We start from the raw sequence: 12,648 nt of genomic DNA on the forward strand, positions 1-12,648 counted from the left end.
GTGGTAAAAAAAAAAAAAAGGGGGACCAAAAAAATGACACATTTACTTAAATGCACAAAAGAATTCTAACCTTTGGGGCGCCTGGGTGGCTCAGTTGTTAAGCATCTGCTTCGGCTCAGGTCATGATCCCAGGGTCCTGGGATCAAGCCCCGCATCGGGCTCCCTGCTCAGCGGGAAGCCTGCTTCTCCCTCTCCCACTGCCCCTGCTCGTGTTCCTGCTCTATCTCTCTCTGTCAAATAAATAAATAAAACCTTAAAAAAAAAAAAAGAATTCTAACTTTTCTTTTGATGTACACTTAAAGGGATACGGCATACTTTACCACCAGTCTCTGGATACTACTCGCAATATGTAACTCCTCATTTTTTTAATTTTTTTTTTTTTTTAAAAGCATGAAAATATGATTAGCCCTATTACACAGATCCATTTCACCTCCCATTATTTACAAGCCACTTGTCCCTATAAGGCTTTAGAACACAGTTGTGCCTTAAGAGATGTTTATTTTCATTAAACCTACCGGTCTCTGTGACTGTTTTGGGTTTCTCAGTCTCCATAGTGTCTTGATTTTCAGGCATTTCTTGAATATCATCTTCTGCAAATCCGGTATCTGGGCTGCTGGTTGGTTTATCATCATCTTCATGACTCAGAGTTGGTGAAGCTTCTCTCTTACTCATCTCTAAAACAGCTGCTAGAAGCTCTTCTTCGCTCATTCCGTCAAATCCGGAGTTTTCCAATTCAGACTTATCAGGCTCTACTCTACATGATTTTGAATCCTGAAAAAGAGAGTCACTTTTAGAGGAAGCCAGAATGCCTGAGAATACGGCAATCTTTTTTTTTAGATTTTTTATTTATTTATTTGAGAAAGAGAATGAGATAGAGCATGAGACGGGGGAGGGTCAGAGGGAGAAGCAGACTCCCTGCTGAGCAGGGAGCCCGATGTGGGACTTGATCCCAGGACTCCAGGATCATGACCTGAGCCGAAGGCAGTCGCCCAAACAACTGAGCCACCCAGGCGCCCAAGAATACGGCAATCTTAAGAGTTTAAAGTGAGTTTATTTCTAAAATGTTTCTTTTCTTTGATATTTTGAGTTAACAATCAATAGCCAATATATGAACTCACTGGCAAGCCTAATTTTCTTTTAATAAATATATAGGGATACATATTTATTTTATTGATTATAGTGTTAAGTATAGGATTTGGAAAATACATAAAAATAACAAATTCACTCAAAATCCATCACTCAGAGATAATTACAGTAAGTATTTTTGGTGTATTTTCTTCCAGATATACGTTGATCATACTATAGACACTGTCACTACATCTAGTATTTCTTTCTTCTTTTGAAAATTATTTTATATTTTCAAATTTCTTACTTAAATTCAATTTAGTCAACATACAGTGTATTATTAGTTTCGGGGGTAGAATTTAGTGATTCATCAGTTGCATATAACACCCAGTGCTCATTACATCAAGTGCCCTCCTTAATGTCCAATTACCCCATCCCCTCACACTCACCTCTCCACCAGCAACCCGGTTTGTTCCCTGTAGTCAAGAGTCTCTTATAATTTGCCTCCCTCTCTGTTTTTACATTATTTTATTTTTCCTTGCCTTCCCCTATGATCTGTTTTGTTTCTTAAATTCCACCATATGAGTGAAATCATATGGTATTTGTCTTTCTCTGATTGACTTATTTCATTTATCAAGATACCCTCTAGTTCCAGCCACATCATTACAAATGGCAAGATTTCACTCTTTTTGATGGCTGAGTAATATTCCATTGTATGTATACCACATTTTCTTTATCCATTCATCTGTTGATGGGCATCTGGGCACTTTCCATAGTTTGGCTACTGTGGACACTGCTGCTATAAATTTACATTGGGGTGCATGTGCCCCTTCGAATCACTATTTTTGAATCCTTTGGATAAATAGTAGTATAATTGCTGGGTCATAGGGTAGTTCTATTTTTACTTTTTGAGGAACCTCCACAATATCTTCCAGAGTGGCTGCACCAGTTTGCATTCCCACCAACAGTGTAAGAGGGTTCCCCTTTCTCCACATCCTCGCCAACATCTATTGTTTTCTGAGTTGTTAATTTTAGCCATTCTGACCGTACACCTAATATTTCTTTTTTTTCCTAGTATTTCTTTTTTTTTTTTGAATTATCTATATATACCTTTATTAATTACTATTGTTCCAGCAGTTTTAAAGTTGAATGAATAATCTTATTAGGGAGAAAATTCAATTGTAAATTGAATCAGTATAAACCAAGTTACTGGGTAACTTCATAATGCTCTGAAAGAAATATGGAACTTACACTGTGCAGTTAGAATAGTGGTACAAAAATATTTATGAACTACTAAATTCATTGTTATCTTAACAAAAGGGAGATTTAAAATCAGTCAAATGAGATGATGCAAACTCCTAGGGAAGCTTGTATCTTCTAAGTATTAATTATTATTATGTGTCAAGATAGAAAATGATAAAGTTACACTTTCTCACATTCATTATTTAAATCTCTAGATTACCTGGTTGGCCTGTTGATATAAAACGTTTACTACAGTCTCCCCCATAAATTAGCAATTAGTATTAAATAAAGCAAATAATTATTTCAGGACCCATATGTAAAAGTTGCTCTGAAGATTAACAGGAGAAAGCAATTTACCTGTAACAACTTTCACTTCTAAAGTCTCAATCATGGAAACAACCTAAGTGTCCATCAATGGATAAATAAAAATGTGGTACACATATACAATAGAATACTATTCTGCCACAAAAAAGAAATGAAATCTTGCCATTTGCAACAACATGGATGGACCTTGAGTATTACGCTAAGTGAAGTAAGTCAGACAGAGAAAGACAAATACCATGTAATCTTGCTTACATGTGGAATCTAAAAAACAAAACAAAACAAAACAAAACCAAACCCCACCAAGCTCACAGATGTAGAGAACAGACTACTGGTAGGTAGGGGTGGAAGCCTGCATGTGTGAGTGTGAGAGAGAGAAATGGGTAAATCAGGCCAACTTCCCGTTATAAAATAATTTAGTCATGAGGATGTAATGTACAGAATTAGACTACTGTTAATATTTTATTGCAGATTTGGAAGTTGTTAAGAGAATAGATCTTAGAAGTCCTTACCACAAGAAAAAAAATTTTTTTTGCTAAATATGTATGGTAATGGATGTTAACTAGACTTACTGTGGTAATCTTATTGCAAAACCTACAAATACTGAATCAATATGCTGTACACCTGAAACTAATATGTCAATTATACCTCAATAAAAAAAAAGTCCCAATCCATTTTTAAACAGACTGGTTTTGTAGTTACAGAAAGTATACTCTTTAAAACTAGTGTTTCAACGGATCCATTAAGTTTATGAATTTATGTTCTACCCTGTGTATTAAGTTTGCTAAGAAAAAAAAAAAAGTTGCTGACACTAGTTATAAAGGCATTTGTTTGGAGAGTAAGAGCTATATAAAAATTTGTCAAGTATTTTGATGAGAAATTACTTACTTTTTCCAGGTCTTCCTGCTGCTGTTCGCAGCCTGACATTTCACAAAGTCTCTGGCTAAGGGCCACAGAGCGTTTTAGCTCATCCTCACTGTCTGAATCAAGGCATAAAGCCAAGCTCTTGGATTTGAAGGTGAAATTCCTGTAATTTAAGAAAAAAACCTATATGAGTCTGATAAATAAACTTTTGTCCTTGTTATTCCCTTGATGTGTAAATACCAAAATAAAAAACTTTTCCATTTTGGAAAATGATTTACAGAGAAAAAAAGATATAGCAAGAGGTATATTTAAGCATTACCTTTGCCCCACTCCAAAACAGCCATGCTTTGAAAATTAGACAATCTTATGCTATAATAAAATCCATCCGTAAACCAATCACTTTGTGCCTTTTTTCTTTTAATGATCAACCCCAAAGAAGTTTGTTTTTATAAAGCAAATACTCTACTGCATGCATGCAGACATAGCAATGAATAAATGTTCTTGACAAAATTGTGCATGAGGGCTAATTTTTGATCTTTTAAATTATGATCCAAGTTATTTTAAAGTTAACAGTAACATTCCACTTATCCAATTATATGTAGGTCAGACTTCTGGCAACCTCTGTTTTCCAGAACACAGGGATTCAAAAGTAAGAAAAAAGGCTTCTGAGGAAAGTAGTTTCAAAGCCAATGCACTTTACTCTTTAGACAGGGACCCTTTCTTTCCCAGGAAATGGTGTATAAAATAATGCAGCAAGTTCATCAAGAAATGAGAGCTAGGAAATGAGAGAGAATAACCACAAAAAGGGCAATAAAAAACTGTAAAGTCATTTAATATAAACTGTTTTGTAAGACTTAAAAGCCTCTGAGGGCATTATCATATTAGAACACAGTGCAATAAGTGATACTCATAATGCTGATTCTGAGTCATTAAAACATTTAAATTATTTTCAGTGTATTTTATTTACGAATATAGGGAATTCTGTAAGGTTACAGAGTATAAACCCATCTAAAATGGTAAAGCATTTTAAAGTTTAATGCTTAAAAAAGCAATCTTCAGCTATGTAAAAATTTATATATGGAGTATCAAGTATCATTCTTCAATACCAGATAAGTAAGGTGTTACTGCATTGCCTTCTAAGTGAGCTGAAAATAAACTAAAAGAAAAAGTGGTAAAGGTCAAAGAGCACGAACTTTCTTTGATGGAGATTAACATAAATTCATATAGTATACTAAAAAAAAAAATAAAGTGGAAATTGAAAAATGCAATTAATGTAAATGTAAAAACTGTAAATAAACATACAGAATGATGGCACCAAGAAATAAGAGGCCACAATGGAAACCAGGAGGACTGCATAGCAATGTAGATCAAAGAAAAGAGGCAAGTGGTCAGTGATAAGCCCAAACATAGTCTGTGGCTGAGAGCTCCCAGGATATCACTGCACTCCAGCCTATACACTTGAATAGCCTCCCATTACGTGTTCAAAAGGGTTTTTAGTATAACTTAGAAATAGCCAATTAGCCATCTTAATTCCTCATTTCTGATTTCATGCACACCAAGCAAAACTGAATGTATTAATTTGTTTATCCATGTAAATACTTTGCTGAAGGAAGGTGACACCTGGCTACTAATGGACCAGGGTCAAATGTGACAAAGGACACTGTAGAAGAACCAACAGTATTCTTGTTCAAAACTCAGCCTCTTTTAAGTTTGATCGGCATGACAGGTCTTCTAGGGCCTAATTATCCTTTATTGACCAACTCTCAAATTCTCATACCAGTAGACCCTGGAGAACAGATGACCATGCCAAATATAATGATGCCCAATGAAACCATCTCCTTCTTGAAACTATAGTGATTTGGTACATAAAGAGTGCATTCCATTAATAATTACTATATTCACAGAAGGCAGCTTGCCTGTAGTAAGGAAAAATATTCATCCTGTAAATGCATCACTTGCTCACTTTCTAAGCAGCCAAGTGGTATTGCTCATTTGTATCTTGAGAACGGGCAAGAGTATTCATATCGGTACCATTTCAGATTTCTAGTCATGTTAGTCATCTGGTTTTAATTGCACTGAAAAATAATTAACAGGAGGAAAAGAAAATAGCAGTTCCCAAATGTCATTTTATGGTTATATAAGCCCCCCAAAGCCCTTAAACAACAGAAGTGTCTCTTTTCTAAAAGTACTTTGGGACATCAAATTTTCAGAAAAACTAATTTTAAAGATAAATGACAACCAAGTCATTTAGAATTGTTTCATCAGGAACTGTGGTTCTAGTTAAATTATAGAGGAGATATATTAAAAAAAAGTATTTGCTTCCCTTTATGGACAAACTTTTCCAACTTAAGTAAAAAATATAAAACATTTGTAGAATAGCTACATTTCATTGTGTGTTTGTTTTCTTGTTCCCTTTCAGAATTCTTCAGGTCAGTGTCTAAGACAGGAAGTCCCAGACTGCCTAGCAACAGGTGAAAAGATATTTTGAGATCCCCATGTGTATCTTTGAGGAACAGTGCTTTATACCAACAGTGGTTATTTTATCCCTTCAAGCCTTAAAATCCTTTGTCATCAATTTCTATAGTTGTAGGATGAAAATATTACGTATTAACAGTTGATTTAAGAAGTTTAAAAACAAAATTTTGAGAAGATCATCTGAACGTGCTTCACTGTTAAAGATTTGTTATACCCTAGGTTATACTTCAAAGCAGATTCAGGAAAATTACAAATTATAGTAATACAGAGCAGTTATCATGCAAAGAAAAACAAAGAAAAGGGGAGGGGATAATCTTGGAAATCAGGGTAAGCCAAATCTTTAAAAATACAAATTTTGGGTACACAAGAAATATAACTCACTTTGAAGGTGTAGAAGGGCTGGTGATGCAGGAATTCACCATTTGAGAGGCTTTCAATGGTCTAGAACTATCAGAAAATTAGAAAATATATAATGTATATAATTACATTATTAAAAAATATATTTAACTTATAAAATGAATTATTCTATACTATAGCTCCTTATATATCTTTTTGCAAATAATTACAATACTTCTACTAGCAATAGAGGCCAAAAGAGAAAACAAGGTACCATCTGTAGGCTCTTCCTGATCCAATGATCTACATAAACAGCATTGGAAATGAAGTCAAAGGTAATGCATATGAAAAGAACAACTTGGGAAAATTATCTTGCCTCAGTTCTTTACTTTTAAGCAATAAAATAGTAATAGCTCTCATTTATTGAGGACTTACTGGCTATCAGACACTGGAGTTAAGAGCTCATAGTGTATTACCTCATTTAATGTTCACACCATCCTATTATTTCCCCTATACACAGGTCAAAGAACTTGTCCAAAGTCTTCAAGCCATTCCACTGTAGAATCATATAGCCTGGTTTCAGGCCTGTGATCATAAATCACCTACAATGATGGCCACAAAGAGTAATAGGTCTACCAGCAGAGGGCAGTTTGCATTAAGCAAAACAACTATTCTAACGAAAGCCTGTAGGAGAAAACCCAGAAACACCTAAGACTCTGGGAAATTATCTTTATTAATAAGTAGGCCCACTGAGTCCTTTAGTGTAGATTTACATGATGTAGTATATATTTCAATTATTAATCCAAGGGAAATACATTTTCTAAAACTGCATCAATTATTGTTAGCAAATGTTCATTTGCTTTCTGAAAGGTCTATTTATTCTACTTAGCCAAGAGACCTGGCTCTTCCAGTTACTAACTGCATGATCTTAAGAAAATCACTTACTCTCCTTGAATCTCTGTAAAACTAAAAATTTAGACAAAATCTCTAAGATCCTTTTCACTTCTGAAGTTGGAGAACTTTATGATTCTACCAAATTAGAGTTCAAGTATAAAAAAGAACTACAGTTACATGGCTCCAAAGTAATGTAACAAGAGTAATGCAAGAAAGAGCAACATTCACAGAAGTCCTAAGGTTTTCTCAGCACACATGATGAAGCAAAATCAAAAGTAAAGGTTACTTCTTTTATCATGGGAAAATTTCTAGGAGCCACGGAAGTTCTTCACTCACATCGGTGATGATACATTCATGAAGATAAAATCAATTCTGGGGGGCACTAGATAAAATTTAGTATGCTGTTTCTCAAACTTGCATATCCCAAAGAGTCAGCAAAGGCATTTAAAAAAATACTTATTCTTGGGGCGCCTGGGTGGCTCAGTAGTTAAGTGTCTGCCTTCGGCTCAGGTCATGATCCCAGGGTCCTGGGATCGAGTCCCACATCGGGCTCCCTGCTCGGCAGGAAGCCTGCTTCTCCCTCTCCCACTCCCCCTGCTTGTGTTCCTGCTCTCGCTATCTCTCTCTCTGTCAAATACATAAATGGAATCTTTAAAAAAAAAATAAAAATAAATAAAAAATAAATAAATACTTATTCTTAAGCTCTATCTCAGATCTACTAAAACAGAACTGCTAGGGAAAGAACACAGGAATTGGTATTTTTTAGCGTTCAGGTGATTCTTATGAATAAGCAAATTTGATTTATATTCCCAAAATGGATCAAACTTGTCTTCTAGTGATCTAAAAGAGTAAGAGCACTCTCTAAAAAGGTAACTTATTATGAAAGGCAATTAATGTACTCAGAAAAATTTTGTTTAAGCATTTTATTTAATTATTTCCATCAGGCAGTAATTTGACACAAAATCCCAAAATAAAGCAAAATTAAAATCTTCTTGGTCTGATTTTACCTGGGAGTCATGTTATCTAGTTCAGTCATTGTTTTGGTCAGACACTAAAGCCCTTCTACTTCAAAAGGAAGGTAAAGAAATTCTCTCTCAAGGACTTACATTGCCATATGTGCACTCCAACCAAGGGTGAAGGGTGGTTTTGTATTTTCAGTGCAATGAGAAGATAGGGTCAGGTATCTTGGAATGATGACTTGCTGCCCAATCTTGTTGTTAAGTGAGAGAGTGACATTGAAGCTATATCGTTTTAAATGGAGAATGAGGATCCTGAAAAACAGGAGATGACATTACTAGTTCACACATAACAGAGCTAGCTCTCTTACTGGTGAAAAGAGATCACTGTAACTAACCACGTTAGACAGCTTTTGACTTAAAGAATACTTTTGGCTAAAGATCCTTCAAAGACCATTACCGAATACCTGCCATGTGCTAGGCATTGTGTTAGGTACTAAGAATATAAATAAAAATAAAACATGGGCCTTGGGTGGATAAATGAGGTCTGGGTAAAATATATGTTTGCAGAAAAAAAAAACACACCAAATAAAACACACTTTATTTTAAAATGTTGGTTTTGGGGTGTGCCTGGGTGACACAGTCGGTTGAGTGTCCAACTCTTGGTTTTGGCTCAGGTCGTGATCTCAGAGTCATGAGACTGAGCTCTGAGTCGGGTTCCATACTCAGCATGGAGTCTCCTTAGAGTTCCTCTCTCCCTCTGAGCCCCTTCCCCCCATTTTCTAAAATAAATAAATCTTTAAAAAAATTTAAAAATAAAATAAAATGTTGGCATTGGGTTAAATCCTTAAATTATTTACTTCAATGTTATCTAGTTTACAAAAAAATAGGTATTATATAACCATTAATGGTAATTTAATTAAAGTGTTAAATAGCCCTTATGTTTGATGGTGAACATTAATTTTTTCAAGACAATTTTTGACAAGAACTTTTTTTTTTTAGATTTTATTTATTTACGTGACAGAGAGAGACACAGTGAGAGAGGGAACACAAGCAGGGGGAGTGGGAGAGGGAGAAGCAGGCTCTCTGCCAAGCAGGGAGCCTGATCCGGGGCTCGATCCCAGGACCCTGGGATCATGACCTGAGCCGAAGGCAGACGCTTAACGACTGAGCCACCCAGGCGCCCCAAGAACTTTTTTTTTTTTAAAGTAGGCTCCATGCCCAATGTGGAGCCCAACACGGGGCTTGAACTCATGACCCTGTAAATCAAGACCTGAGCTCATATCAAGAGTCAGACACTTAACTGACTGAGCCACCCAGACGCCCCTGACAAGAACTACTCTTATTTCAGTGTATAGCACTTTCTCTGGAGAAAGCTAAGAAAGAAATAGGAAAGTTTTCTCCACTTACAAAAAGTTCTACAAAATTTACATGCCAAATCTGGTTTGTGGGTCTGAAAAGGCTTTTAACTCTGTAGAAACACTTCTTTTTAGTTACTATTGTGCTAACCTTTTCACCTCTGATACACACCATAATCTCTGCCTGATGGACTAAATATATTTCACAGCCCACAAGAACACTTTAAAATTTGAATTTCAGAACTCTTATGGGAATAAACCTCAATTCTAGGCAAAATAATGTCTGCTTTATGGAAAACTGTTTCCTTTCTTACCGTACATATCTTTATCACAGAAGCCACAAACTAAAAAAATTGTAAATTAAAGTTATTGACTTTATTTTTCTTTAAAAAGTATGCTAGAACTCATAATCTTCAAGTTCACAACTTGAGAGAACACAAGGATCCAAATGGTATGAAGAGATTAAAACTAATGTCAAATATTTTGACTAAATTTCCAAATAATCCTGCCAAAATAAAAGGTAATATGAAAGATAGATGATAGTCAAAATCACTTATCTACGAAGATGAGGTGAACTACAACTGAACATACTTGATAAAGATACCAGGCCCTTCACGAATAAAAGTAAACTGGCTTTAATACTGAAATGTACAAAAACAGAGCAAGTCTGATAATCAGGATTTATGATACAAAGGCTTCTAAAGTTTGGAATAAATGAACCTATAACACAAGTGACCTACCAGGAAAAAAAGAGAAAACCAATGAAAAAAATTCCCCTCAGTATTTTTTTTTTTTCCCACTAAAAGAACAAATAGCTAGACACTGGAAAAGGGTAACAGACATTCAGCTTGCCAGGTCAAACAAGTATTTCAAACCATACATGCTTTCCTTAGTTAATAACAGCTGGTAACAATCAATCCTTTGCCCTAAGGTTTGTCTCCTCTACCTCCTGCCTCAAAACACCAATAGGAAAGAATAAGTCTCTTGAGTAAGAAATGGCCAACATAATAATAGTGCTATGATTTAGAAAATCATTTCTTTAAAAGAAACTCATTTTTTAGAAAGGAGATAATGGAACCTACAAGAACTAGTCTCTAGGGGCTAGGTTCCAGAAACTCTATACTTACAGAAAAGTGAAGCTAATAAAAGAAAGTAAAGCACTCTGCAGGCAAAGTGCCACATAAATACTTAACAATAACAACCTTGTTTGTGGTTGAGATCTATTCTTGGGAAGAACTAAAAGCTGCACCATAATCACATCATATTTTGTCCAGCTAGTTTGGTTTTATGTATGCTTACACAGAGCTAATTAAGTTAAATTCATTCCTAATTCTGAATTGTTTTGATTATAGGAAACTTACTAACTTACAAGATCCTTTGAATAAAGGAATGCAAAAAAAACCTGCAGAAAATTACTCTTTATTTTCATGCACACATGTGTATGTGTTTGTGGCAGATTTTTGCTGAAGGTTTGGGAGAAGGGGACTAGCACATAATCAAACTGCAAATTATAACTGAATGTCATACATTACAAAATTAAAAATCTCCTACCTAGTCCCTACCATTCTTCCAAAGTCTCACCAGCCACGTCCTCTTGTTGCCATCTTCCAGGGACTCTGAAGTGACTTCCCTTCTTCAGCCTTCCAAATCTTCTTCCTTTCTTATGCAAGAACATCCTAACCTCCCATCCTCTACTCTCTCCTATCTCAGCTTTGCTCTACCAATCCATTCTAGTGACCCTCACTTACCCAGTAATATCTGTAAGTACTTTAAAGAAGAAAAACTGAAGAGCGATTCATTTTACCTGGGTAGCCTGTTAAATTTGTGCCTGACAAGAGCACACTTCCCACCACACTTCTCACAGGAATACTCAAGTTCTTCTGCCTGTAAAAAGACAAGAGGGAAAAATAAAGAAGCATGAAGTTGAATCAGCATTACCCCAGTAAATGCTAATACTGTTTTCTAGTCACATTAGTTGAGTGCAATGACAACTCTGAGAAGTTCAAATTTTGTGTCTAGAGTCACAAACCTTACTAAATTAAGACCTAATCCTCAAAATAGATATAATATCATGCCCTATTTCAGAATTCCTAATTTCCTTTTTTACCATGGAAACATCTCAATTTATGACAGCAACTAGACTCTACAGTAGCAGATTCTCAACCTCTTCCCCATGGATGCACAAGAACCACTGCCTAGAGTATATCCAGATTTTAACATTTGGCCATAGCAGAGATAAGATCACCTTCAGGTTAGGCGGAGTTCCTGGTCTGTTAGGTGTAACTCTACCCCTTTCTTATAATGGAACTCAATCTTCTGGTGACAGCCCACTAAGAACAACTGCTCTAAAAGGACCAAAGTTTGGGGTGGATATCATTACCTAGAGAAAACTGAAACAAGAAATCCTTAAAAAATGGGGGTAAAGATACACAGGAAAAGCTTCAAATTCTATGATAATAACAGGAATAGTAAGGAATGATAAAAAGAAAAGCAGAGTATTTATCTTTGGGTGGAGCTGAATGTTCATCATTTAAAGAACAGAATTTTGTTTTTAACCTTAAGAAGACAACCCTGCCCATTTGCTACAACAAAACAAGAACCACTGTTAAAGAGACGAAGGGTGATCCTGACAAATTTCCATCAGTAATAAGAACTGCTACACAATAGGTCCAATTATGTCCCCAAAACTTGCTGAATATCTTTAACAGTATATCACAGAAACATATTTATCTAAAGCTTTGGATAAACATGACTCTTCCCTTTTGTTTCTAACAGGTTACATACAACCTAAGGAAAAGCAGAGTATTTTTTCATTCCTCAGATCTTAGATACAAACTCATATATAGCATCTCCAATTTTCACCAACACTACCAAATTTTAGCACATGCTTCAAGTTAATATTTGTTCACAAATAACTAAGGTTGTCTAAAACACCTGCTATTGAATTAAATGTATAATCTACTTAACCAATCAATAGTCTTCTTCTATGAGTTAGATTTATCAAGCTTTTAAAATTAAACATTATTTATAAATCTTTCTCATTTGTTTTCCCTTCATGTAATTTTGTTGAAACTCTGCCTTAAAGAAACCAATTTCAAATACAATTACCTATGATATATAAAACTTAATTATGTGAA

At 35.2% G+C, this 12,648-nt stretch overlaps 1 protein-coding gene across 5 annotated transcripts in view; it reads right to left on the reverse strand.

Annotated features, from left to right (window-relative positions):
- USP37 (ubiquitin specific peptidase 37) overlaps positions 1 to 12,648 on the reverse strand; it is an 86,794-nt gene that overhangs the window by 22,666 nt on the left and 51,480 nt on the right. For 4 of the 5 annotated variants that reach the window (XM_064587051.1, XM_045868000.3, XM_045867997.3 and 1 more), the window contains 5 exons: positions 11,316 to 11,395; positions 8,304 to 8,468; positions 6,349 to 6,414; positions 3,517 to 3,655; positions 516 to 771 (listed from right to left, as the gene is read on the reverse strand). In XM_064587051.1, coding sequence (XP_064443121.1) covers positions 516 to 771; positions 3,517 to 3,655; positions 6,349 to 6,414; positions 8,304 to 8,468; positions 11,316 to 11,395 — 706 coding nt within the window. The remainder of the gene's footprint in view (positions 1 to 515; positions 772 to 3,516; positions 3,656 to 6,348; positions 6,415 to 8,303; positions 8,469 to 11,315; positions 11,396 to 12,648) is intronic. The other variant, XM_064587050.1, reaches the window with a different exon arrangement.

Source organism: Mirounga angustirostris, unplaced genomic scaffold (assembly GCF_029215605.1).
Source record: "Mirounga angustirostris isolate CCGP_5_RB_7025 unplaced genomic scaffold, mMirAng1.0.hap1 SCAF_3, whole genome shotgun sequence".
Classification (NCBI taxonomy): domain Eukaryota; kingdom Metazoa; phylum Chordata; class Mammalia; order Carnivora; family Phocidae; genus Mirounga; species Mirounga angustirostris.